This window comes from Gallus gallus, chromosome 12 (assembly GCF_016699485.2).
Source record: "Gallus gallus isolate bGalGal1 chromosome 12, bGalGal1.mat.broiler.GRCg7b, whole genome shotgun sequence".
Taxonomy (NCBI): domain Eukaryota; kingdom Metazoa; phylum Chordata; class Aves; order Galliformes; family Phasianidae; genus Gallus; species Gallus gallus.
In genome coordinates, this window is record NC_052543.1 from 19,826,438 (window position 1) to 19,850,854 (window position 24,417).

Sequence of the window (24,417 nt, forward strand, 5' to 3'; positions counted from 1 at the left end):
TTTAAAAGATTTATCTGTGCCAAAGCTGTTCACTGTGGAGTTATGAAGGATGCATAGGAAATGCACTGAAAATAAAAAGCAAACAAACACACATACAAACAAAAACATATACATATATATTTTTTAAAAATAACTGTAGCAATTACCAAACACTGCAGCAGATTCTGGAGAGGCTGCAGAAACTCCATTCCTGGAGCCATTCAGACCCAGCTGGACAATGTCCAGGCAGCCTGGTGAGCTGCTCTGGCTTTGAGCACAGGGATTGGACCACACAACCAGGGGTATTTCAGTGGTCCCTTCCAATTTCATGATTCTGTGATTCCATATCCTTTGGAATGCTTTTTAAACTCTTCAGTATACATGATTTTGGATCTATTGTCAAATGAAATCAGACATCAGATCATCATCTGTCAAGGAGGAATTATACAGACCTTTCAAAAATAATGGCTAAACAATATAATCTACCGTGAAGGAAGCAGTCTTACCAAACTGTTGTAAACTGACGTCAGATTAGAGGACATATATATAAATCAGCTCCTTGTGGAGTAGCTTATGACATTCAACTGTACGGAAACATTTCAGTTGTAGAGAACAGATACCACCTCCTCATCTGTATTGCTACCCTGTCTCTGGAGGGGACATTAAATGACTGCTCAGGTGGGAAGCGCAGAATCACAGCCTGCTGCTGCTGGTCTGCCATTCCATCAGAGTGCCCCTCTGCTGCTATGTATCACAAGGCAACAAAACGTAACAGAATGTTGGGGAAGTTCCACCTCTACTGCCATCCCACCAGCAACAGCCTCTGACTTTGTGGCCCAACATTAAAACATAGGAGGCATTATTTTTGGAGCAGCCCTCATAAAATTCCTCTTTACCTTGCTAAAACTATTAATTACACAACATTAATAAACAATTCAAAAAAGACCAAAGTCATATTTTAGAAGGCCAGATCAACAAAGCATCTTGAAAATAACACTACTACAAGCAGGTAAGAGCTGGGTGGCCCTCGAGCAATGTGTACCACCAGCACTGTGCATCAGATGAAATACAAGAATGGTATGTGGAAACTATGGAACAGGCTAACGGTCAGGTTTAATGCACCTGCGCCAGCAAAATAAAACCATGTTAAGTCCGAGTAATGCAAAGCTGCACAAATTTCACTGATTGTTCATCACATGCCTGACTTCTTGGTTTCCAGCCCGGGCTGTGGGAGCGTGGCTGAGCTGGCACTTCGGGCATCTCTTCCCCTCACTTTCCCCCAGGCTCCTTAACCGTGCATTTTCAGTGCAACAGGAGGGGTTTCCCTCAACAAAGCCAGCAGCTGGGGCTTTGCATCCAAGCACCAGCTGGGGCTGCCCTGCCCACGGCACCAGCACGGAGAGCCTCCCCGTGCCTGGGACATGAGGGCCCTTTGGTAACCCAATGCCAAACAGCTGTCAGCGAGAACCTGATCCCAGCTCCAGAGCATCCAGACTGCAGGGCGAGTTATACCAGCAACAGAACAACAACACGGTCACACACAGTCAATGTCAGCAAAAGAGGACTTACAAACTGTCCATAGTAACTCAGTGTGGAAGCTTCTTTAGTTAAAACCACCTAAAGCAGCATTAAAACGTACCCCATTACTCTATTTTCACCTATATACGTATCATATACATTTTAACCTAGCTTACACAGAAAGTTTAAAAACAAAACCAACCAAGCAGCCTGCCAGCTGGCAGTTCAGCCGTCAGCTAAGCAATGGCAGAGCTCTGCTCAGGAGAACGGCAGCACATCTAATCCTAATAACTACATGTAAACACAGCAGAATAAAGAATAAATTACTTTAAAGTCAAATTTTCATTTCAAATTTTCATATCCAACTTCACACCTCAAAATGGATATAATCATCTCCCTCCCTCGTGTGAAGCACTCTGACCAGGGCAAGGCTGCATGGGCTCCTGCCTTCCACACAGGGCTGCAGCATGCAGAACAGAACCGGGCATGGGCTGGAGGCAGCACACAGTGCCATCCAACAGAGCATATGAATATGTGTGTGTTTGTTTGTTAATTAAATGCCACATTAGTAAGTTTTCCCAAGTTACTATAGCAGAGTTCCAAATCTTTCCCTGAATAGATTATACTGATGACAAACACAACTAGATGCAAGTCTGCTCTGCTCAGACCAGAAGAGAAGAACATAACGTTCTCAGATTGTTAATGATCCTAATTTTGAAGTTTCTAATTGTAAAATCTCTCTCTTTAAACATTTTAGATAAGTTTCATTATTGTCAAATAGGAAAACAACAGAACTGGAAGATGAAATACCTGTCCAAGTGGCATGAGGCTCTATCTGGAATGCGTAACCAAACACCACTGTGAAAGTAATAGTGCCACAAAATACCGCTATGGGACAGACAAGGCACAGTGAGCTTCTGGGGTGGAGACAACAAGGAAAAGGAAATAAATCTCTCCAAAACACATTACCATGCTAATCAGTCAGTGCTCCTCTGGAAGGCAGCCATGATCAACAGCCTTAGAGAAAAATCCCAAAACACAGCCAGAGGAGGGAAGGAGACTGTGCAAAAGGTATGAAAGCGCGCTGTCGTGGTGGATAGTTAAGAATCCTTATTTAGTCTCTCTTCACCCATTCATCCAATGTTTGTTTGTGAGTGAAGCAGGACATAAGATATCAGCTGAGCTGATGAGGAAATTGCCATAGCTCTCTGCAGTCAGTAAAGCTGAGGTGCAGTAGGACAGCAGCAGCACGAGCAGTGGTTGACCCATTCCAAGAAAACAGTCACAAACAGCAACTTCATGACAGTTAGAGCATGTTCTTCAGGTGCAAATCCATGCCGGCTGAGAGCATTTCTTAAGACAGCAGAGAACCAAACACTGCAGAAAACTATTTGTAGTACGATCCCATCACAGCAGCAGAAAGGCAGGGCTGGGCTGCCTGCAAGCAGCTGTCCCTTGGCTTTCCCACTCTTACTCAAGGCATATTTATTTTGTCTGACAAAAAGATCCTGAAATAATACAATTTCAAAGTTTAACTAAGGGCTCTCCAGTGACATCTGGAGTAAGTTCCCTTCTCTACATGTCTGAGCAGCAATACTGAGTTCCACACTCACTAAGGAAATAAGAAGCTCTGAACGCCTGTAATCTTAGGTTAAATGTTTCAGATACATGAAAGACAGAATCTCCTACACACACAATCACTTTGCATCACTTACCATTTTAGGGGAGCTGCGGTGCTCTTGCTGGGTTTGGCTAATCTAACACTGTAGAATCTCACTGTAGAGAGGACCATATTTTTTGTGTATGTAAACATCAGTGAAGTGCAGTGCATGCCAAATTTTCATGAATATCGAGCACAAATTTTTATAACATCTTCTACATGGTATGATGAAGACAAACTATTGCTTTAGTCAAAACTGCCCCAATATTAGCGCATCTTGACTTTGCTTGGTATGGAACAGATCTCAGTACAAAGCAAGTGTTTGTCAGTCCATTCATCAACTCTTTTTGCTTGTCACATGCTAGACTGTTTAATATCCTATCTTTTTTTTTTTTTTTGGTGGGTAGAAAAGCTCAGGGAATTTTGATAGCAATGCTAAATATACATATTTGTTACTTTCAAATTACAATAGCTTATCTCGGTGCCGTGGTCCCACATTGCTTCCAACAATCAAAGGGTTGTGATACCAAAACATGGAGAGGATGCTCCTTGAAACTTATATTTTGCTATTCTGAGTGTCGAGATTCATTAAAAACAGACTTAAGCATGCATTTAGTTATGTTAAAAATCAATGTGATTTAAAATCTTAAGCCCATTATTATTACTCCCCTTTCAATTATGGTTCTTTTTTTTTGTTTGTTTTTTGTTTTTAAACATGTTTAATCACTTTCAACAGACAGACAGAGGGATAGGGATGGAAAAACAGTGAGTGAGACATACTGCAGAGCAGGAAGAAAACCACCAACCTTACCTGATAATAAGATACAATAATGCTACAAGACATTTTTCGAAAGGTCAAACACAAAGTGCAGCTTTCAGTGTACAGGTGGATGCCACAGCCTCATTTTCCCCTGCTAAAAAATTCTTTTACATTATTTGTAGGCTAAAGGCTAAAAAGAAGAAAAAATCCCTGTATCTGAAGGTTACCATACTCCCACACTGCAGATAGGTGTCATGTATGACCCATCTAAGACCCTTCTGTTTCAAAGCTCCAGACTGTTTCCATTGGCTGCATTAACAGTAACTGTGGTATTGAAGTGGATTTGCCTGTTCCTGGATTGCAGTCATTCCAAAGTCACTTAGCATGCATACTGTCTTCAAAGAGGAGACTCCTTCAGAAGCCACATGGCAAAGAGGATACAGGCAAAGAACATTGGAGAACTCATGTTTAACAGTCAAGGCATTGCTGAGCAAAGGCATTTTAACACAAAATGACAATAATTACATTTCTCTTCACCCTTGGAAACTGAGAGGGGGCTAGATATCTGTCTAAATGTTATGAATACAAAACCTCCATTAGCCTATGTCTGAGTCATAATCATGCTCGCTTGCGGTTCCACAGGACCAGGAAAACAAGTTACAGCCAATATGGAGCTTCTTAGCTGGACACCATTTGGAAGAAAGGCAGAAAAGCAGCAACAACCCTATGGCAGTTCCAGTTTGCTCAATAGATTTCAGTAGTTAATTTCCATTGGCAAACAGTATACGTGACTACATAATGTCTATCCACGTTGTATTTCTGCTAGGCCCCTTCTGGCTTCTTTACCAAACTATTTTCTTATTCCCCCTCCCTGAATTTTCCTTCCTGTGCAGAACAGCAAGCACGGGCTGTCCGCTTTCTCTCTGTACAATCAGTGCACAGACAGAGGACAGACCATGTTTGCTTGCAGCTGTGCCTTGCAGAGTTGGGCCTGCAGGCAATCACGTCCAGCAACCGGCCTCTTTGTGTCCTGCGTGTCCCGCGGTGCGGCACAGACCAGGCCAGGCACAAGCTGTGGTGCACAGCGTTACCCACAGTGTGGCACAAGCCAGGCACAGGCCTGGCATGCAGTGCTGCCGTCACCCCGCCTGCCCTACCCACACACAGACACCTGCCAGCAGACCCCAGCCCAGCGAGGTGCAGTGCACATGGCAGCCTTGCTCCAACTATTACACTTTGCCCCAGTATCTAAGACATTCTTCCAGTGACAAAAGCTTTTGTCCTTTCTGAAAAGGACCATTTTATGGACATTTATCATTGACTGCCACATGCAAAATGGAAAGATCTACAAAATGAGAGCAAACCATTCTCTGCCTCTGAAGAAACTCCAGCTAAGTAAGCAGTCAAATGGTTTAACATGGGAAACTCAGGAGTCACAGGCAAACACTACAGCTTCCAATCCTCCCGAGGACCCCTAACGGTAACTTGTTCAGAATAAAGATGCCAATACTTTTAGTGCTTCCTTTGACCACTGTTGGTAGGAAATTCCCGTTGTTATTGCTACCCAGTTCCATGTAAGCACCCATCAGAAAGTATGATTATATTCCTGCAAAGCAGACAGACAGCCAAAAGCTGTGGAATTTCATTATTAAAAGGAACTATGCATTTATGTAAGCTGCATCCCATCCGCAGACTGCATTTACATCCTTTAACACTGTAAGCATATTTGGCAATAAGCCATCACATGCAATTTACCAGACATGGTTGGTATGTATTTTGGTAATTCTCTGGATTATTTTAATACTTCCTTCATGAAGGGAAAGCTCTATTCCTACCTCTAACATCTCTGCAGATATAGGCTTACAACCCCTGTTGATTATCAACATCAGGATGTGGGAAAACACTTCAAGTCTGGTTTATTTTAGCCTTGTGAACTCTGCAGCAGTGCCGTCACACTGAGCCTGGACAACCACCTCATGAAACCTGTTACCCCTGCTTCCTTAAGCAGAAGGCCTGAAGCTCATTTTCCTTTTCTAAGATGCAAGTAAGCTTTGCAACATCTCCCCACACGTTTCTAGGAACAAGATGATGCAGTGGAAGTTCATTCTCTCCTTGAGGGCCCCATTTCACCCAGAAACGTTCATGGCTATTTCTTGTTGTTGCCAATACTCTTTCCACACCCCCACGGCCAGCAGCGCTTGGAGATCTATTTACATCCCATGGCCTTTCAGCTTTGTTCAGTCAAGCGTTCTGTCCAGTAAATCTTAAGGAGCACATGCATGGGAGCAGATTCAAGGCTAAATAATGCGGTGAGTAATGCACAGGCATCCTCCAACTGGCCTGTCTACACGAGGGCAGTCAGAGCAGCCACCACGAGCCAACCGGCCTTTCCACTGGGAGCATCGAGACATTTCCGAATGCCTGCCCTGGCACCGACAACGAGAAGCGAATCCCCGCCAGGCACAGGGCAGTGCTCACAGCGGTTACGGCGCGGTACATCAGGGACAGACATGCAGCACACCAGAGAACTGCCAGCTCAAACACCCCAGCCTTGGAGAACCTGATGGGACTTCCTTCAGGGATTCAAGTGAACAATCTGTAGCTCAAGTAAGAGCACCCACACTTATTCTGGCACAACCCTCTGAAGTTCCTCTCTCATAAACAAACTCAATCCACACTACTGCAAACACACAGTACAGACAGTACACGCAATAAGCCTGTTTACCAAGAGCAAAAGAGTTCAGTCTACGGCTTTTAAACATTATCATGCAAGTAAATGAATTAAATATCATTGCAGCTCACAAAATATACCTTTTTCTTTCGTCCTTCTCCTCCTTTAAATTGAACCTGGTCTGTGCCAGTGCTTTCACATCTGGGTGAAGCTCTGATCTGGCTCACCCTCAAAGCTTTCCTGGGAAAGCAGGCCTTTAAAAGTAAGGGTAAGCATTTTAACTTAGAAGATTGAACTGTATTTGAAGAAGCTTTATTTGCATTATTTTACTTCCATAAACTCAGTTCAAACATCCAGAACAAAATCAGCTTAGTGAAAGCTGCATACAATTTTGTACAGTCATTCCAAGAGCGAAGGAATCCCCCAGCTAAACCATAACACAGCAGTGGTCCTTCTTGAGGGTTTGAGTAACAGCAGCCAGAGGACCTCCAAGGGTTTCCAACAGTACAGAACAGAGAGTAGAACCAAAACACTTGGAAAACACTTCTGACACCGAGGGTGAAGAAATAAAACAGAAAATAAATAAATAAATAAATAAATAAAGACAGAATGAACAATCTTAGTTTGGACTGAGAAAAATCTTTGTTGAACCGTGCTGAAAGCCAGCAAGTATTTTGCCTTAAATCTTAGCAATAAAGGTGCAGCAATTGCTGGCTCTTGGCTTTTAACAGTTACGGGTGTTTAAGCTGGCAAACTAACACAGAAACCATGCAGTCACACACAAACACCAAATGCAGACTTAGCCTATATGAAATAAGAAGTAACACTTGAAGATGGGTCTGTGGTAAACTTTCTGAAATTGCTGATATCTACAGATTCTCACATGCAAACATTCCCGAAGTCAGTGTAAGGTTAAACACTCATGCAGCTCTCCCCAGAACAGCACTTCAAAAATTGACAGCCATTCCACAAATAAGAGAAAGGCATAAACCCCACTCACAGAAGGAAGACAGAGGCTCGGAGAGCTTACAGGATTCGGTCAAAGCCCTGTGGTGCAAACAGTCATTCTGAAAAGTGAAACCAGCTATCTGAGGCCAAACTTCATATCACCGAGCCCTACACCTCTCCTGTGTGAAGTTCTACCCTTCAATAGCTGAAGTTTTGTGCTGAGCAGTAGCAGCACTTTTCAGCTTGTAGCTCTCAGATCTGCATAGTCACGTTTCATTTGAAACCTCCATCATTAAAGACTGCTAGAAGCTAGAATTCTGACTTTACTTTGCAGCTGCATTACTCACGTGCACCATTTAATGATGTACTACTCAGCAGCAGGTGCTCCAACTTTCATACAGACATTTGTCAACTTCAAAATGTAAGTAAGCAACCAAGGAGGAGTTCAAGATTTTCACATCAGGTGTTAGGTGGTCCAACAATCACTATATTTGGCTGATAAACTGATAAGCAAAATTCTCCATCTTTTCTTATGTTTCACAGCAAGAGACAGCAGAATGCTTTAAATGCCATTTGCTACCTCTTCCCAAAGCCTCAAGAACAAACTAACCTTCCTATTCCCATCCTGAATAACCGAGAAGGCAAGAGGACACAGTTCTCACCCCACCGACAGATCTGGATAAATAATCTGTTTTGACTGTTTCTTCATACACCATGCTTTTTGTTTTGCTAAATAAGTACGAAGATTGAGCACAACTCACATCAAGTGAATCGTTGCACAATTCCCTTCGCCAGAAAAGCAAATCTGAGTTTTGATTCTTCTCCGGTTCATTATACTTCAGAATCTGTGCATCATTTACATGTCAAGCTTAGTAGGCTTAAAGGAGGCTCGGCACAACCAGAGCAAATTCGGTGCAATATACAACAAGGAGAGCAAACTACAAATCAGAAATAGTTCTCCTATAGTAAAAACCCATGTAAACATCTTCCCAAATCCCACCACCTGCCTCCGACAACACAGAGTTAAAATGGAGCTACCCAAAGGAGTTCAATTAAAAGTATTTGAGATGCTCCACGTAAGCAGGAGTGTGCAGGCAGGCCATTGCTGACCAGACCTTCTCCTCGGAAGGGATACAACTCTGCCTGCAGGCACAGCTCCTGACATGGACAAGGGAAACCACTCAAAGAAGTGAGTTACCCTTTCCATGCCACTTTGAAACTGTTCTGTTCCATTTCTCCAAGATGAGAAGGTATAATAAATACGGTATGGACTTGCTGCAGAACCATATCTGCTCCCAAGGCAGTCTGGAGGGTGTGCATTTTTTTCCTATTTCAAATGCCAATAACAGCACTTCAAGTTTTTGACAAATGCATTTTAAAACACGTATTGTGGGGGGGGGGAAGGTTCCAACATAACATCAAAGCAGCCTGGCACTTCGGAGTGCAGCCAGCACCACAATTCACACACAGGGCAGCACGGGGCTGAGCAGCCGGGCTGGGAGCAGGGCCGTGCGGGGGCTCTGCAGGGTGGGATCCCCCCTGGGCAGCGCACAGCCTCGTTTTCTTCACTGACTGACAGTTTTCCCAACTAAACGCTCTGAATCGATCCAGTGACAGAACTGCACGGCTGCATGCGGTAACTGCTCTCTGAGACGTTCGGAGCACCGCCTTTGTTCTCGGCGCTGCCCAGCAGCAGAGCGGAGCCGCTCTGCCCCCGCCCCGCTCCCGCAGGTGTGCTGCGGGACGGCCCTTCCAGCCCTGCGCTGCCGGCAGCATCCAGCACGCGCCTGAGGAGCGGCCCCAGCAGCTGTCGTTCACCACGCGTTTAGCACAACTGCTAATTACACACCACCTTTTCGTACATCCCCTTTCTCCAGCCCAAAGACAATATAGGCAAGGAAGCGGCAGCCTCCCCCGAGCCCTACAGCACCGCACCCGCGAGCCTCGCGCCGGGAGCTGCCTAAGGTCCCACCCAACCTTTGTGTCTGCGTGCGGGGAACAAAAGGCAGCGGTGCCCCCACCCCCCGCGGCGATTGACTCGCGAGAGCGGCCGGGACCCACCTTGGAGAGCTGCCGCCGGAGGCTAAAGCGCTGCACCATGGTCCGGTCCGGACCGCTCCGCAGTAGGCGCGCGACAGGAGAGCGGTGCCCGCAGCCCCCGACACCCCAGAGAGCGGGAGCCGGGCCCGGGCACCCCCGCCCTCAGCGGTCGGGGAGCTCCATCGCCGGCAGCCCCCGAGGAGGGCGGGGCGCGGCGCGCCCGCACCGCTCCGCGCCTGCACTGGAGGCGGCCCCGCCCACGCGCCCCGGCCCCGCCCCGCCCGCGGCGGATTGCCGGCAGCCCGCAGCCGGAACGCGGACACGTCGCTTCGCAGCACCGCCGCCCCGAGCCCGTCCGCAGGAGCGGCCCCGAGCGACGCAGTGACCCCGAGCTCCGCAGTGGGTCCGACCGCGGGACTCTGCCGACCGCGGCCCCGCAGCGCTGTCCCGGAACGGAGGGGCGGCCCCAGACCCGGGGAGCGGAGCGTTACGAGTGCGGCTGCGCAGAATCATCGCCGTGTGGCAGTGCTCCGCAGCGCGTGGGACGCGGCCTGAGCCACTCGGGGCTGCAGGAGGACGAAGCCCCGGCCCTGCGCTACCGCTAACCTGCTATCCGCTACTACATGACAACATCTGACTGTATCCTCGCCGTTCCCTCTGAAAACTTACATATCAGGTACAATTCTTTCAATATAACTCAAATGCAGACACAGAATTGCAACATGAACGCAGAAGGGGGGGGCTCCTTTTATCATTACATTTAAATGGCTATAGCATCAATCCCTTCATTGTGCAGACTTGCACAAAGTTATCTTTTGAATAACTCTAGACTACAATCAAAATTACTGGAGTCAAAAATGGCTCCCAATACCTGGGATGTGAGCATGTCCCAGCTGAGTTTGGGCTGTATCAGGTAGAGAGGGATCATTCAGCACTGCGCTGCTCAGACCCTAGCTTCAATAGGAAGGAAACCACAAGGATCCCCTACCGTGCTCCAGCTACACTGGATCAAGGGACTGGGACCCTATGCCATGCCTGTCAGTTGGAGGAAGTCACACACAGAGTTCACACAAAATTACTCTCTGCAGTATGTACTGGGAAAGGACGCTTTGCTCTCATGTGTGGCTGCATAGCTGTGCAGAAGAACAGGGGTGATTTAGGCCAGCATATTTGCCTTATTAAGGAAAAATGTTTGTAGTCTATTTTTAACATCAACAGTTGGCCTGGAGGGTAGAGGCAGAGGAGAGTCGGGCGGGGAAGGGTTATGAGAAGGGTCAGCGTGGTTCTCTATATAGAACTCACAGGGAGGGTTAGAAAAAGATTAAACAGAGGTGTTTACTTTGTAACCGCCATCCAAAATTAACATCTAAAGATGAATACCTGAGCACTGAGAACCCTAGTTGTTGTATTGGAGCATGACTTGGTTGTACTCTTCCCTGTCATTACTAACTCGGAGGTTTCACAATGCAGAAACGTGTTCTGTACAGACAAAGTGCCCCCTCCCATAACATCAGGTCCTTTTCAGAGAGTTCTCTCTTCCTGGAAATACACAGTGCATCACCCAGTTACCAGGCCCTGATTTTATTACAATCACATAAAGCTGACAGCAAATGCTGCCGGGAACGGAACACCAGAAGCTCTGCACAGAAGCCTGCTGCACATCATTTAATTCTTAGCACAGGGCATCTGTAACTGAACAGTCTCTGTGTCCAGAAACCTGACACATGCTTATTGCAGGAAATCAGGGCTGTTCTTCCACCCTGCTTACCAACATTCCTGTGACAACACCCTCCTCCCATGGTTGAACTTCTTTTTTTGTGTGTGTTCTTAAAGACACACTTGGTACTTGGAAAGTGGAAAAAGTCAGGCATGATGTTATATTTACGGTATGTAAACAAACTCTCCAGTGTCATTTATCAACATAATAACCAAACGTGATAGCCCCACAGTTCAAATCCACTTCTACCCACTGCATGGTCATTGTGGTTTTACAGCTTCCAAAAGCTTCACACTCCTGAATAAATCAACCCTTTTTCACATCACTCCTTCCCTTTTTAGTTATAACTTGTGACATTTTGTTAAAATCATTTGCTTTGATTGAAGCTTAGATTAATGATGAAAAAGTTAATTTTTAGTACCAGCACTTCCACGCTAACCAAAGACTGCTCCAGTAAGATTTCCACAGGTGGGTGTACTCCCCCCAGACAGTTGACACAAGGCCAGCAGACTTGCAGTAGAATTCACGACCTTGTTAAGAGCCTTGCTGACACCAGCATAATAGCAAAGCGCGTGCCATCCCACCAACCCTTGCAGGAGCACCGGCAGTGACCTCACGGCAGCGCTGCCTGAACAGCTGCTCTGCTCGGGGCTGCTCCACTGAACCTCAGCACCCCATGGCTTGCAGGAACCTCCTGCCCTATAGGCAAGATTTCAGAGCTCACACCAAGTGAACAAAATGTTGCATGGACACTGGGATTACAAGAGAAACTGCTGTGAGCTAATTAAACACCTTCCATTCACATTGTGTTTCCATGCATTGATTCGTATGGTGCAGGAGTGCAGAGCAATGCCTCAGCTGTAAGCTCAGAGCACTCCCACTACAAAGCCAACAGCTCAGTGCACACTTCTTGTCACAGGAATGCTGCAGGTGGAAGTCAGCTATGGAAAACGTAAGACAAGGCTGTGGCCAGGTCAGCAGCACAAATACTTCAGGCTGTCTGCACGAAACAGGTGACAGTATAAGGAGAGGTCAAGATAATCTTATCCTCTAGTGATGTGAGATATAAAAAAATTACAGAAACAGCAGAAGGATTTCAGACTATGAAAAGGAGTCCCGTGCAATGAAGTGGTCAAACACTCATACACACATAGTGAGCACTGCCATGGCCAGGTCCCGCAACATTTATGGGGCTAAGCCCAATGCCTCACATCCCCCGCACCTCTGTGTGCACTACCAGATCTGTTTCCTCGAATAGTCTCTGATTATAATTTCTAGGGGCTAGACAAGTCTGCTGACATCCCCACCCTGTGGCAGACACAACACTGCTCCTCCTTGTGAAGGACAGCAGCCTTCCAGCTCAGCGCTCCCAGTGAGCTCCCCGCAGCACTCAGAGCCCTTCGTGGCAGCTTTGCCGCTGCCTTCTGGGGCCGACCCATTGCCCCCAGTCTGCAGACCTTCAGCCACTGCTCCCCAGCCTGCTGCCCCCCAAGCCAGAATCCAACAGCAGCGAGGCGTGGTACCTAAGGACATCAGCCAGGTGGCAGCCAGTCCCATGCACTGCTTTCCATGGGGACAAAATCTCTTCATTTCATAGCCAGACAAATAAGCAGGCAGCACCTGCCTGTCTAAATGTAAATACACTCATTTAAAAGACAGGTCCTGAAGCACTGGAGACTATAGCCCAGCCCTTTAGCTTGCACGAAGCTGGGATGCATTTCCAGCAGCACCATACGGTCCCATGTGTGCTGCCTGAACCATTTCCTGGTGATCGTGGAGATGAGCCTGAAATGCAGTTCAGCACTGCTGGAACCCCTCGCTGCCTCCCAGAAGAATAGCAGCCTTTTCTGTATGTAGTTCTGATTTCTACACAGCCTTTTTTGCAGACCCCGTTCTCCCACTGTGTATAACCATTTTGTTCAAAAATTCTCAAAAGAAAAAAATTGGCTGTTAGGAAAAGCCACCAAAACTGATTTTCAAATTCAAAGTGAACTTGACCTAAGAATGAACACATCTGCCTGACATCCCTTCGTAAGAACATACAGCACAATCACAGTGAAATTGTTTATAGCACAAAATATCCTGTAACCATTGTTTTTAGATGCTCAGTTACTTTTTAAATATGCCTCTCATTGAGATCCCCTACAACACCTACAACATCTAACATACACATCAAATTAATAGTTTTCAGTACATTCTCTTTAATTTTTGCATTTTGTAGGGTTAGCAGAAACGTCATAGATAGAAATACAACAGTACTTCATAAACATAAAGCAAACAGGGAGGCACCTGACTGATGGCCTGCAAGGACGGACCAGATGGAGGAGCCAGCATAGGAAATCCTCTTCACCCAGAACATTTTGGGAGATAGGAATGTCACATATTTAGAAGAACACATTCTCAGGATCATCCCTTTCTGTTTATAAATATTTCTAAATAAAATAATTTTAAAGACACTTTTGCATTCTAAATCTGTTCCTGTCAGTCTGTGGTTTTCTGCACACAGTGGTGCATAAGTTGCTTCAGAAAAACAAAACCAGATTCAAGAAAGGTGCTTAAATTTATGCATTTTTTTTTTTTTAAGTAAGCTTCTTTTGCATTACCTACATTTTGCAGAAAATACTCAGTTTCACTGCTGTGTGAGGATGATTCTCTCTCAGTCACTGCGAGGACAGCATCCCGTATTTCTGAAAGCCAATTCAATAGCACGAACCAATGCATTTTCAGGATGAAGTGAACCGTTTGCATACAGGTGTTCTGAGAAGCCAGAGCTCCCTCTACCGACTGAGACTGCAGGAAGGACACTTGTCCTGCATACAGAAAAAGGTACGGAGGCACTGTCAGTAATTACTCATCCACATCTGTACCAAATCATCTGAAGTACTGTTTCCTGTTAAACCTTTCCACATATGAAGATCACTAAAAAATTCTGACATAAAGATGTCATCCTCATCTAATAAGTGTCAAATAGCAACACAGAAATAACCAAAAGTACAGAAAAAATTAACAACTGACAGAAAATAGGAACCTGCTTCGCTCTTCTCACTGTTATGGCATTCCAGGTCAACGGATGCAGCTTCTCCAATTAAAATTTCTTTGCTTCACTCACAAACACTGCTAATTCAAACCTCCTTGCCCACCTCACTGGACATCGTTCTGCTCTGGTGAGGGCATCTGTCCTGCACACCTTCAGTGCTGACAGAAATTGGGGCACTCCAGAAGTAACATCTCCTATTTATTTCCACAGAAACTACAGCAGCTACAAAGAGCACAGAGCGCTGTTGGATAGAGCACACGCTCAGATACAGGACACTATTTTCCAACATAGTCATCATCATTAGTTGTGCATTTCAGCTCATGCTGAAAAAGAGATTGCATGCCATGCTCGTGACTGCAGGCACTGCTGGCACACAGCACCCATCCCTCACTGTGCTCACAGTGGTCCCCAAACATGTTCAGTGTCAATGAACGCACACGAGATGCTCCTGGCTGCACAGCACCGATCAGCATGGGCTGAGGAAAAGGGTCAGAAGCTACTAAGTGTGCATATAACATCTTTACTGGCATTACTCATTTTTATATTCTGCAACAGACCTGAACTAATAACAGTTACTCTCTTCAGACGTCAATTATACTAAAATTAATTTCTTCGCTCTTCCGTATTTCAGTGCCCTTCCACTTTGCCCATAAAGAAGACTTTGAGCACAAGGTCACTCCAGTGCTTCACAAAGGTGACAGCCACCAGGCAGGGAAAGGCAGTGCCTGGCACAACATGGTCATCCAAAGCAATTAAGCAACTGAAGATCAATTTCTGTGCCTGTAAAACAACCCTCAGCCTACTCTTGACCCATCACTCTGCAATTACACCACTACACAATCTGCTGTTATCTTATCTTGTTGCAAGATGCAAACAATGCAACCCTATCCCTGCACAAAGCACCAACACTGTGTTGTGGCCCTTCTGCTGGAGCAGGAGAGCAGTGGTCACTGTGGCAGGGGCTCGAGCTGTGCTAGCACACACTGCACACAGCTACTGAATTGTGTCTTCTGGAAGTTCAGAGCTGTAGCTCCAGCTATTTGCAGCATTACCTTTGAGATTTCCTGAGACTGAAGTGAGCCTGATGCCCTTACACACCAACCCACCCAGATTTCTGTGGTACATCACTGCTGAGTATGCAATATGCTCCTATTCACAGTGAAGAAAAGGTCCTACTCTTCATTACAAACCACGCCAACTCCGCACAATCTGTGCTGTTTTAATGTGATTCGGCTGCAGGTGCTGCAAGTTGATATCAATATATTATTTCCAGAAGGGCTCATGACTAACCTCATCTGTTTATATGACAAAAATTATTTTTAATGTAAAAGTGGTGCTTCAGGGATAAAACTACAAAATGTTTTATGTAGAATCTGTTATGGTAAAATTCCAGAAACATTTACCATCTACAGGCATTGAATGCGAGAACAAATGTTACTGGGTGCTGCAGAGAATACTGCTTATTATTTTGTGAGATGTGTGACAGCTTAAGCAGTCTTTTACAGACAGCCCAAATAATGCTTCCACGTGGTGTTAATGATACACAAAGTTGCTGCATCATTACAGGCAGCTGTCCCAGCAACCATTAATATGTCACCAGAGTGCCTATTTAGAAAGGGTCATTAGAAAGTACCTAAGAAAAGCAGGTTACTGATAGTAGCCTTTATGTGACGCTCACGATGTCAGTACTGCCGCAGGAAAATACTGAGGAGTCCACAAAGTACAGATTAGCAATTGTTACACAACCGAAGCACATGCAGCCTTTGTTTTTAAATAGATAGTAACAGAATATAGATTTAAGTTGGCAACCAATAGCTAAAGATACTTAAAATATTTATGAGAGCTGATCACTGAAAATGAAAACAGGGTGAGAACACAGCAGAGCTGAAGTGCACAGAGCCTCAGAAAGCTGCTCTGGGGGATCTCAGCAGAGGGGTCTCTGCTCAGTGCTGGCACAGACAAACTTTGAGTTGCTCTGCTTTTTAAGGTACTTGATCTTGTATCTTCAGCATTTCCTCTGTTAAAATCTGTCCAAAGCTCAGTGATCTCAATATGTGACAGTCTCAACTCCGTACCACAGAATCATGGACTGGCAGAGGCAGGCAGGGTCCTCCACCAGGGCTGTACAGCCCCACATCCAGGCTGGAGACCCCCAAGGAGAGAGAGCCCTCCGCTGTGGGTGGCGGGACTGCCCACACCGCCATATTTAGAGGGTCCCTCCAGTGCTGCACTTTCTGCCCACTGCCATCTACACTTGCTCCTGGGCACTGCAGAAAAGCCTGGCTCCGTGCTCCCTGCAGCCCACCTTTGGGAACTGACGCTGGTAAGGTTCCAACACAGAGAGCAACCTCCCACCAAAGTACAGCTGCTACTTCTGTAGCTCTGGAACTTTAACACTGTTTTGCTTGTTCATGTCCTGTAACTCCTTACCCCACAAAAAGCTCCGTGAAAGCCAGGAAGTCTCACACCACCACTTCTAAGCCACCAAAGTCCTAATTTCACAGCTCAGTGGGCTGCTTTTAAAGAAAAAAAAAGGCTTTATGCAAAAATATTTAAATGTACACTGTTAGAAATACAGCATCAAAGGAAGTATCTCCACAAAACTTTAATTACTGCATTATTTTCCATGCTGTGAGTCTTTTTTTTTTTTTTTAAACAGAGCCTGACAACACGAAGTAGGATTTTCTTATTACACATGGAAACACATGTAAATGAGGTGTTAGGACAAATCTGATTTGTGGTTTTGGGATAGCACTTCGCCCTTCTATTTCAACAGAAACTGAAGAGAACAGACAAGAGAACAATACTGTGAGCTAAAAATATGCTGCATGCAGAGCATTATTCAGAATTCACTTCCCCTTACGCCACAAGCACCGTGTCCTTAACTCCCACTTGGAACACAGGACTTCAGCATCACACAGGATTGGACCCCCCAGTACTCGTTATTCTGGAGAACCATACAAACATGGGTTAATGCTCACAACATCAATATAAGCCCTGACTGTTCTCAGGGGATTAGCAAAACGAACAAGAAATAAAGACTCTTCTCTCCATAACTTTGCAGCATCCACATACAAAGCATGGGGAGATAAACAATACAAAGCATGGGGAGATAAACAATACAAAGCAACCAAACAAAAACCCCTCCTGGGTTAAGGAAGCAATATTTTGAAGAGATTAACCTCCTAAACTTCCTGGAAACATATTTAGTGTGGGGGTCATGATGAGGTTATAAGCACAAAAAAGGAAGTGTAGATGCAGATCATCAGGAGGCAGATGAAAGCTGACCCACCGCACAAAGCAGACATGCTGGAGGAAGAGAAGGTTCTAAGAAAGGAAGAATGAGGCCTAACAAGAAGTCTTGGGTTCTCTGGATCTGGAGCGACACACAGGACTTAAACTGCAGATACAAAAACTATAAAATGGTTTCCAGTACAAGAACAAAGATCAGCTCATACAGTTATAACAAAGAGTTCGGGGGGAAAACGTGGAGATGAGGTAGGGACACTGTAGTAGGAATATCAGCTGCGAAAGGCAGTGATTAGGGGAACGGGGCTGATAGCAGAAAATACTGCCATGTCAGATAAGGGGTTTTTTTTGTTTGTTTCTTTTTCTGCTAAGGACTTTGATGCAGAACTCACACGTATGGGGCAGGTATGAGAAACTTCTTCCCTACAAGAGGACCCTGAAGAGCATGCCCAGGAATGCAGGTTCTGCCATCTGCTTCAGGTCTGAGGAGTCTCACCTTCTAACAACTGCCCCATGACAGCACAGTCTCAGTTTCTAAGTACAAATGGACGTCTCATTAAAAAAAAAAAACTTATTTTTCAACTTCTGCCACTTACCTCATTAGCACAGCCATACTGATGAAGGTAAGTTGGCTTTTTTTCCCCCCCCTTCCTCCAAACTATCGCAGGTACAGCACCTGGTGTTAAAAATTAAGTAAAATGGTAGGCCCAAATGTACAACAAAATGAATCAAGAACATTATGCTCAGAACACCATTTCTGTAGGCAGAGGAGAGCATATACTTAAACCACGGTGCAGGGTAACTTCACACAGAAGGATGAAGCGTGAAGCGTTGGGCTTGACTCTGCAAATATGGAAGGTATGGAAGTAGTCTGAATGTGTTTAACAGCTCTTAAGCTTCAGTAGTAAACTCCAGGCAGAAGCACTTGGGCTGCTCTCCATCTATGCTTCACAAATATATTCGCAACAGGTGAAGCTCCTGCCACGCGAATGAGCACTGACAACTTCAGAGCAGCCTGCAAAAGCTTTTACATGCACATAACAAAATATAATTGAAAGCTAATTTCTCAGCAAGCCATGTCCACTGACTTTGTCTTTACACGTACCAAAATCTTTTGCAGTCATGGGCAAATTTTAGGCTTAATAACCACAGACGCTATGCAGCATTACTTCGAAGCTACGGAATACTGCAGCAAAAGAATGCATTGCCCCTTATTTCAATATGCAATTTGCAACATTGCAGTAAGGAAACCACTACAAGAAAATAAAACGCCCATTAGTTCTTCTAGATGACAACATCTAAACATTGGAAAGAAAAGAAAAAGAGAAGGGAAAGCAGAGCAGGAATTTCTGCTAGAGGAGCAGCACCGAGCACGGTGCAGGGATGAGTGCTCAGGCAACAGGCAGGGCTCAGAGCGGCCCTGAACAGACTGCCACCGTGCATCTGACTGGGGCAGAAGAGCTCCACAACAAAGGGCAGCCACCGACTACAGAGCGCAACAGGCAGTGGGTGCTGGAAATTCAGCTGAGGACAGAAGACATTCAGCAGAAAAAGAGAGAATAACATTGCTTGACTGCAATTCTCACATTACACATTTTTTGTCACTTAAATCACAGTATTTTCACTGAATACGTTGCTTCTTTGTCCTTGTGAGTTGTACAGTCCCTACAGAACAGATACGTTCACAACAGATGGATGCTGCAACTCAGTATTTTTCAGATCACACTTGGACTTCTGAAATTTTAAAGAATTTCAAAGCAAAGAATGCCAGCCTGCTGACGTTCACATTTCTTCACTGTCATCCAACAAACACCAACATCAAGAAAGTGAAATTGGTGGTGCTTTATTTTTAAAACATTTTTTTGAAAGACTGAGATCACAAAGAAGGTAACTCAGCATAGTCATGAGGAAGTTGACGTGAAATGAGATCAAGGACAGATCTGCTACATACACAATCGATACAGGTAAGAGCAGAACCCACCGGTCCAGAGTTCTCTCCCCATAAATGCCGAATGTTATTTAACAAGCATTTTAAAGAACTTATTCCTATTTCATAAGTTTTGTGAAATAATACAGGTTCAATGGGATGAAATACTTTCACTGTTTCCCTGATGGAACACTGTGTTAAAACTTCATTTCTCCTAACATAAAGACAGTGTTTAAGGGCTGAGTTCATGCTTAACACGACCTGTGCTCCATTTCAGTTCACTGCAACAGTTCCAGATGTTACCTAGCCCTTTACTGACCCCATCTGAACTGTGTGGTAACTGCTTTTGCAATACAAGTTGCTAAACACCCTTTATCAACTGCATCATTTGAACTGTGTGGTAACTGGTTTTGCAATACGAGTTGCTAAACAAAAAGTTACTAACTGAATGCTATGTTAGCTTCTCAAATGCCAAACACTCTGATGCCTCTTATAAGACTGATTTAACAATTGGCTGAACTATGCTTTCCTGATTTCAGTGAATCATGAAATGAGAAACTCTACTGGAACCATATCAGTGATTTTAAAGTTCCATGGGGTTGATTTTTAAAAGCATTATAATTTTATACTGCAACGTTAGTAAATTAGTAAAAGCTTTCATATATTATTTAAAGTAGTACATCCTCTGCACTTAACCTGGGAGTTATCTACCATTAATCTGTAACTTCAAGCAGAATCAGCACACTTCCTGACTAATATCCACAGCCACATGCTAAGATTGCAGTTATTCTAGTCTGAGACACACCAGATATTGCGTTAACAATAGGTCAGCTTGGCTTGTCAGTTAACAGATCTGGGCTCAGATCAATCAAGAGAAAGAGTCAGCCCAAAAACAGTTCCTGAGGCAGGAGCCACAGGCCCTTGCTGAGCCGATACCTGGCTTTCTTCAGAAGAGCCCTGAGCACAGCCAGCTGCACTGCAGGTCGGGGTGTGCGAAGGGCTGACACACGCACACCTTTCCTTCAGCATGACCAACCCTCCAGGGCTGCTGAACACTTTAAGTCCCACAATGATTTCTTCAGTTTGCCTATCACAACTGTATTTTGTCTATCACAAAACCTTTCCAGTCATTTATTTCCACTTTCTTCTAGTCCTTCCCTGACCTTGAGACCCCATCTGGAATACTAGATGACCTTTAAGGACCCCTCCAAGCCATTCTATGATATGATTATACCAAAAACTGATAAAACCATGCATGTCTGAATGAAGTTTGTACACTCATGGAAGAACAAGAAAATATTTTTATACTGTTAGTCCTAGAGATGCCAGGAATTAGCTGCTGCATAGAATTCTCTATAGCAAACTGGGTTCCAAGTTTGTTTGTTTGTTTTTTTTTTTTTTTAAATGTCTTCCATGCTTTCATGGCTAGGCAACTGCTCTCATCAGAGATAATTCACTGATTTTAGTTATTGATAAAGATGTAATAAGCTGACAAATTAAACAGCAGCATCACTCAGCAGATGATCTCCCAGCTGGAAAATTTCTACTGCCATGGACACTCATGATGGACATCCATGGAAAATAAAACCGAGCAACTCTGAAGCTCTATACTGCTCACAGGCTCCAACAGGCATGGCTTTCATTTCAGCACCTTTCTAAGGTACGAGATGTTGTATGGCACCAATGCCTACGATAGGAACCACAGACACAGCTCCATACTGCCAGTATGGTTTCCTTGGTCATTTACAGCCAGTAAGTAAGTAAAAACAATTTTCACCAATTCTTGCTTGTTTTGGTATTTTCCACACTGCAGAAAGCCACTGTTTGGAATCCACAGCAGTTTTTGGTTTTCTTTACTATCTTCAGAACATCTGTTTCCATCATCATCCTTAGGCAAGAACCAGATGTTCCTCCAGACACTATTCAGCTTTCATCAGTCATAGCTGGAGCTAGTTAAATGCAGATTGACAACTTACACACACATCCATCTTTTGTAAAGTTATGAGACAATTTCAGGACTAGGGTGGATAAATGATGTATTTGAGATGATTCACCCCATAGCCTTTTAGTTTAAAAAAAAAAAATGGCACCACACAGAAGCACAACTGCAGAATGCCACATAGGTGAGCACTGGGTAACCCAGTTGCATTTGAAATTGAACGCTGTTAAATAGCCAGATGAAGACTGATATTTACCTTGTAATTTTACATGTGTAAGTAAGTGCAAAATCAGAATGAGTACTGTCTCAGGTTGAGTCTGTGTTCAAGCATGTCAACTCTGAAGTAAACTGAATCTTGCATGACTAGAGGCCTTTGCTGTTAACTTACTAAGGAAAAGCTCATGACTGAGCACTGCCATTGCTTTGGCCATGGCTTTTAGTTGGTTCTGTTAAAAAAAAACATTCTTGCTCTCATTTTAAGTCTTTTTTTTTTAATTATTTATTTCCTGCTCACTCTTCCCCCATTCTACATGGGCCTACACAGATACTAAAATTACTAAAACATCAAAATTCAGAGACATATCAACAAATGCTCTCGGCACTCCTGAAGGGTTTGTTAGGATTTTATCTCAAAGTCCACCTATATTTTTCAGGATGTTAGGAAGCAATCCCAAAATTAGAGCACTGGGAGAGGTCGTCTCAGGTTAAGGGCGAGGTAGCAAATCTGAAAGCAGCAGATACACTTTGGATGGTGAGATAAAGAGGGCCTATGCTGAAGTGCATCAACTTCATTTCCATGGCCTTCTTCAGCCTCGTGACAAAGGGTTCTTACACGGCACGCAGATATCACAGAGATGCAAGTGCCACTACAAAAGGAAAATGTGAGCACTTTCAGAACAGCCTCTCTTCTACACATATGCAGAGGACATTGCAGCTGCCACTTTCTTGCAATACTGCTCTGTAAGTAACTAAGCTATGTTTAAAAATCAAGTATATCAGATTTAAATGAGCTAAGGTCTTAACCTGACAAACCAAAGACAGGCTGCCATGCTTCATAACTTAAGTTGCTGGATTTGGATACAAACTTAGAGAATTGGCTTTCCTCAAAGTTGACCTGAAACAAAGGTCATGAATGCAATCACAATGAAAAAGCTTGCAAGGAAATAAACCTGAAACTAGTACAAGAGCTCTTTTTGATATGGTTCAGCAACCAAGTTAACCAGTTCTAGGAGAGCATCCACTTTTCCCAAATACATTACTATTTCTATTCTTTTAATTGCTGTCAGAACAGAAATCTCAAATAAAGGTAGACCCTCAATGCTCCTTCCAAGAGGAATATTCATGCAACTAATAGATCACAATGATAAACCACAATTTGAAGATCTCGAAAGCACTTCAATTAAATGGATCTGGGAAAGAAGAAAGATTAAGACAAATACTACTACTTGATATCATCAGTAAACCAATACACATAGCTTTGCAAGAACAAGTCACAGAACAGAGGCTGTCATTTTGGCAAAGGCCCATTTCAGCATAGTAGTAGGGCTGATTGAAATCAAATTTAGCCAACCTGGCCTTGCGGCTTGGTTACCTACTGCAGCCACCATTCGCAGAGCCTCTCAACAACCTAAACGCTCTACTGCTCCATTCGCTCAAACTGGAATTCCTCACTTTTACAAAACACAAAATAAAATATGAAGGGAATAAAAAAAGCCATATCCGTAAATACAAGTTTTTGTTGCAGGAAATAGCTGCTAACAAGGACTACTCTAGCTGCTGCTCTTCCCATCATTTCTTGCTTGTCTGCGATGCACCATCTGACCAACTTAACATGCTGCAGAAGTAGTCCTTACTTCAGTAATCAAATAAAATAAGCCACTTGCCACGTGAGAAAATAACTAATGCTTTAGTTATTTTCCTTTAAGTTCCATCCTTTAAGTTCTTTGCTTCATCACACACACAAAAAATTTTGAACACAGTAGCATTAGCGTTTGCTGTAAGAAACTTCCTTTTAAAAACAAGATTCAGAAGTCTTAAGGAAACACACAAGGAGATGATAAATACCAAAGGTAAATCTGAGTAACTTACTGCTGCTGTGGCCTCCTCTCCACCTACACAGACAGAAGCAGCAATCTCCATCACGGACAAGTTCGTGGGAGCATCTGTAGTGGACGACGATCTGGGACGACCTGATTGCATATCTTGGGCAGACCTCCTGTTGATCTGCGGACTTCCTTTGGGAGGGTCCGTCTTGCCCCGCCTGCTGTGCAGGCTCGTCCCTCTCTTCATTTTAGGTGGCACTCTGATCTGCTGAAGCACTCGGTTCAGAGCTGTAGGGTGGGTGGAGACACCATCAATTTCAGCACAGGTGCTTTGGCTTTCCAAATCCATGTCAGACTCCAGATCAGCCTGAACTTGCTGAACATCATGTGGAGAAACTGATGACCTCCTGCGCTGATGCTGGAAAAGGTGCTTCAAGCCTTGACCAATCACATTAATGTTCTCCAAAGCATTATGGGTTATTTTGGATAATTTTTGCTCTGATTCATGTTGTTTTTTGGTCTCTTGATCTTGGGATTTGCCTCCAGGATCAGGGTCATCGCACAACTGTTCACTGCCAGAGGGCTCCATTGATGACACCCCACAGGTTAATTTGACTATTCGTACATAAACATGTCCCCTGTCTTTAAAAGGCTTGTGTTTGTTTTAAAAATGCCAAGATTGTCAGCCAATTAGGTGTACAATTGCTTCAAGAGTGACTACACATGCAGCTGTGCCACGGTGATCTCATGCTTATCTAATGTTAAACAAAAGAGCCGTTATTACACACCCATGCAGAAACTAGTGGGTTAAAAAAAACAATGTACAAAACATGCCATTAACAAAACAAATTTAGCAGTTTTCCAAGCATCCCTCAATCCTGGTTTTAGTTGCATGTAAGGCTGTGTGCAGAAGCCAAAGCTTGTATGATA

The 24,417-nt window shown here is 44.3% G+C and overlaps 1 protein-coding gene and 2 long non-coding RNA genes across 12 annotated transcripts in view; 2 read left to right on the forward strand and 1 right to left on the reverse strand.

Annotated features, from left to right (window-relative positions):
* Positions 1–24,417, reverse strand: part of TMCC1 (transmembrane and coiled-coil domain family 1) — a 111,808-nt gene that overhangs the window by 36,149 nt on the left and 51,242 nt on the right. For 2 of the 9 annotated variants that reach the window (XM_004944724.5, XM_046900219.1), the window contains one exon: positions 23,534–23,775. The exons of 3 other annotated variants lie outside the window; for them this stretch is intronic. In XM_004944724.5, coding sequence (XP_004944781.1) covers positions 23,534–23,734 — 201 coding nt within the window. In that variant the 5' untranslated portion in view covers positions 23,735–23,775. Of the gene's footprint in view, positions 1–9,597; positions 9,783–13,900; positions 14,104–23,533; positions 24,243–24,417 lie in introns of those variants that run through there. 4 more of the 9 variants (XM_046900221.1, XM_046900217.1, XM_046900220.1 and 1 more) reach the window with 4 other exon arrangements.
* LOC121106672 lies at positions 855–4,693 on the forward strand. Its single transcript, XR_005839451.2, has 3 exons — positions 855–988; positions 2,255–2,568; positions 4,560–4,693. It is a non-coding gene; the product is annotated as an uncharacterized LOC121106672 (long non-coding RNA).
* Positions 9,856–21,808, forward strand: LOC107054396. Of its 2 annotated transcripts, none has more exons than XR_005839450.2 (3): positions 9,856–10,252; positions 13,515–19,543; positions 20,658–21,808. It is a non-coding gene; the product is annotated as an uncharacterized LOC107054396 (long non-coding RNA). The 2 variants fall into 2 exon arrangements; XR_005839449.2 differs by having other exon boundaries at positions 13,515–14,119; positions 16,990–21,808.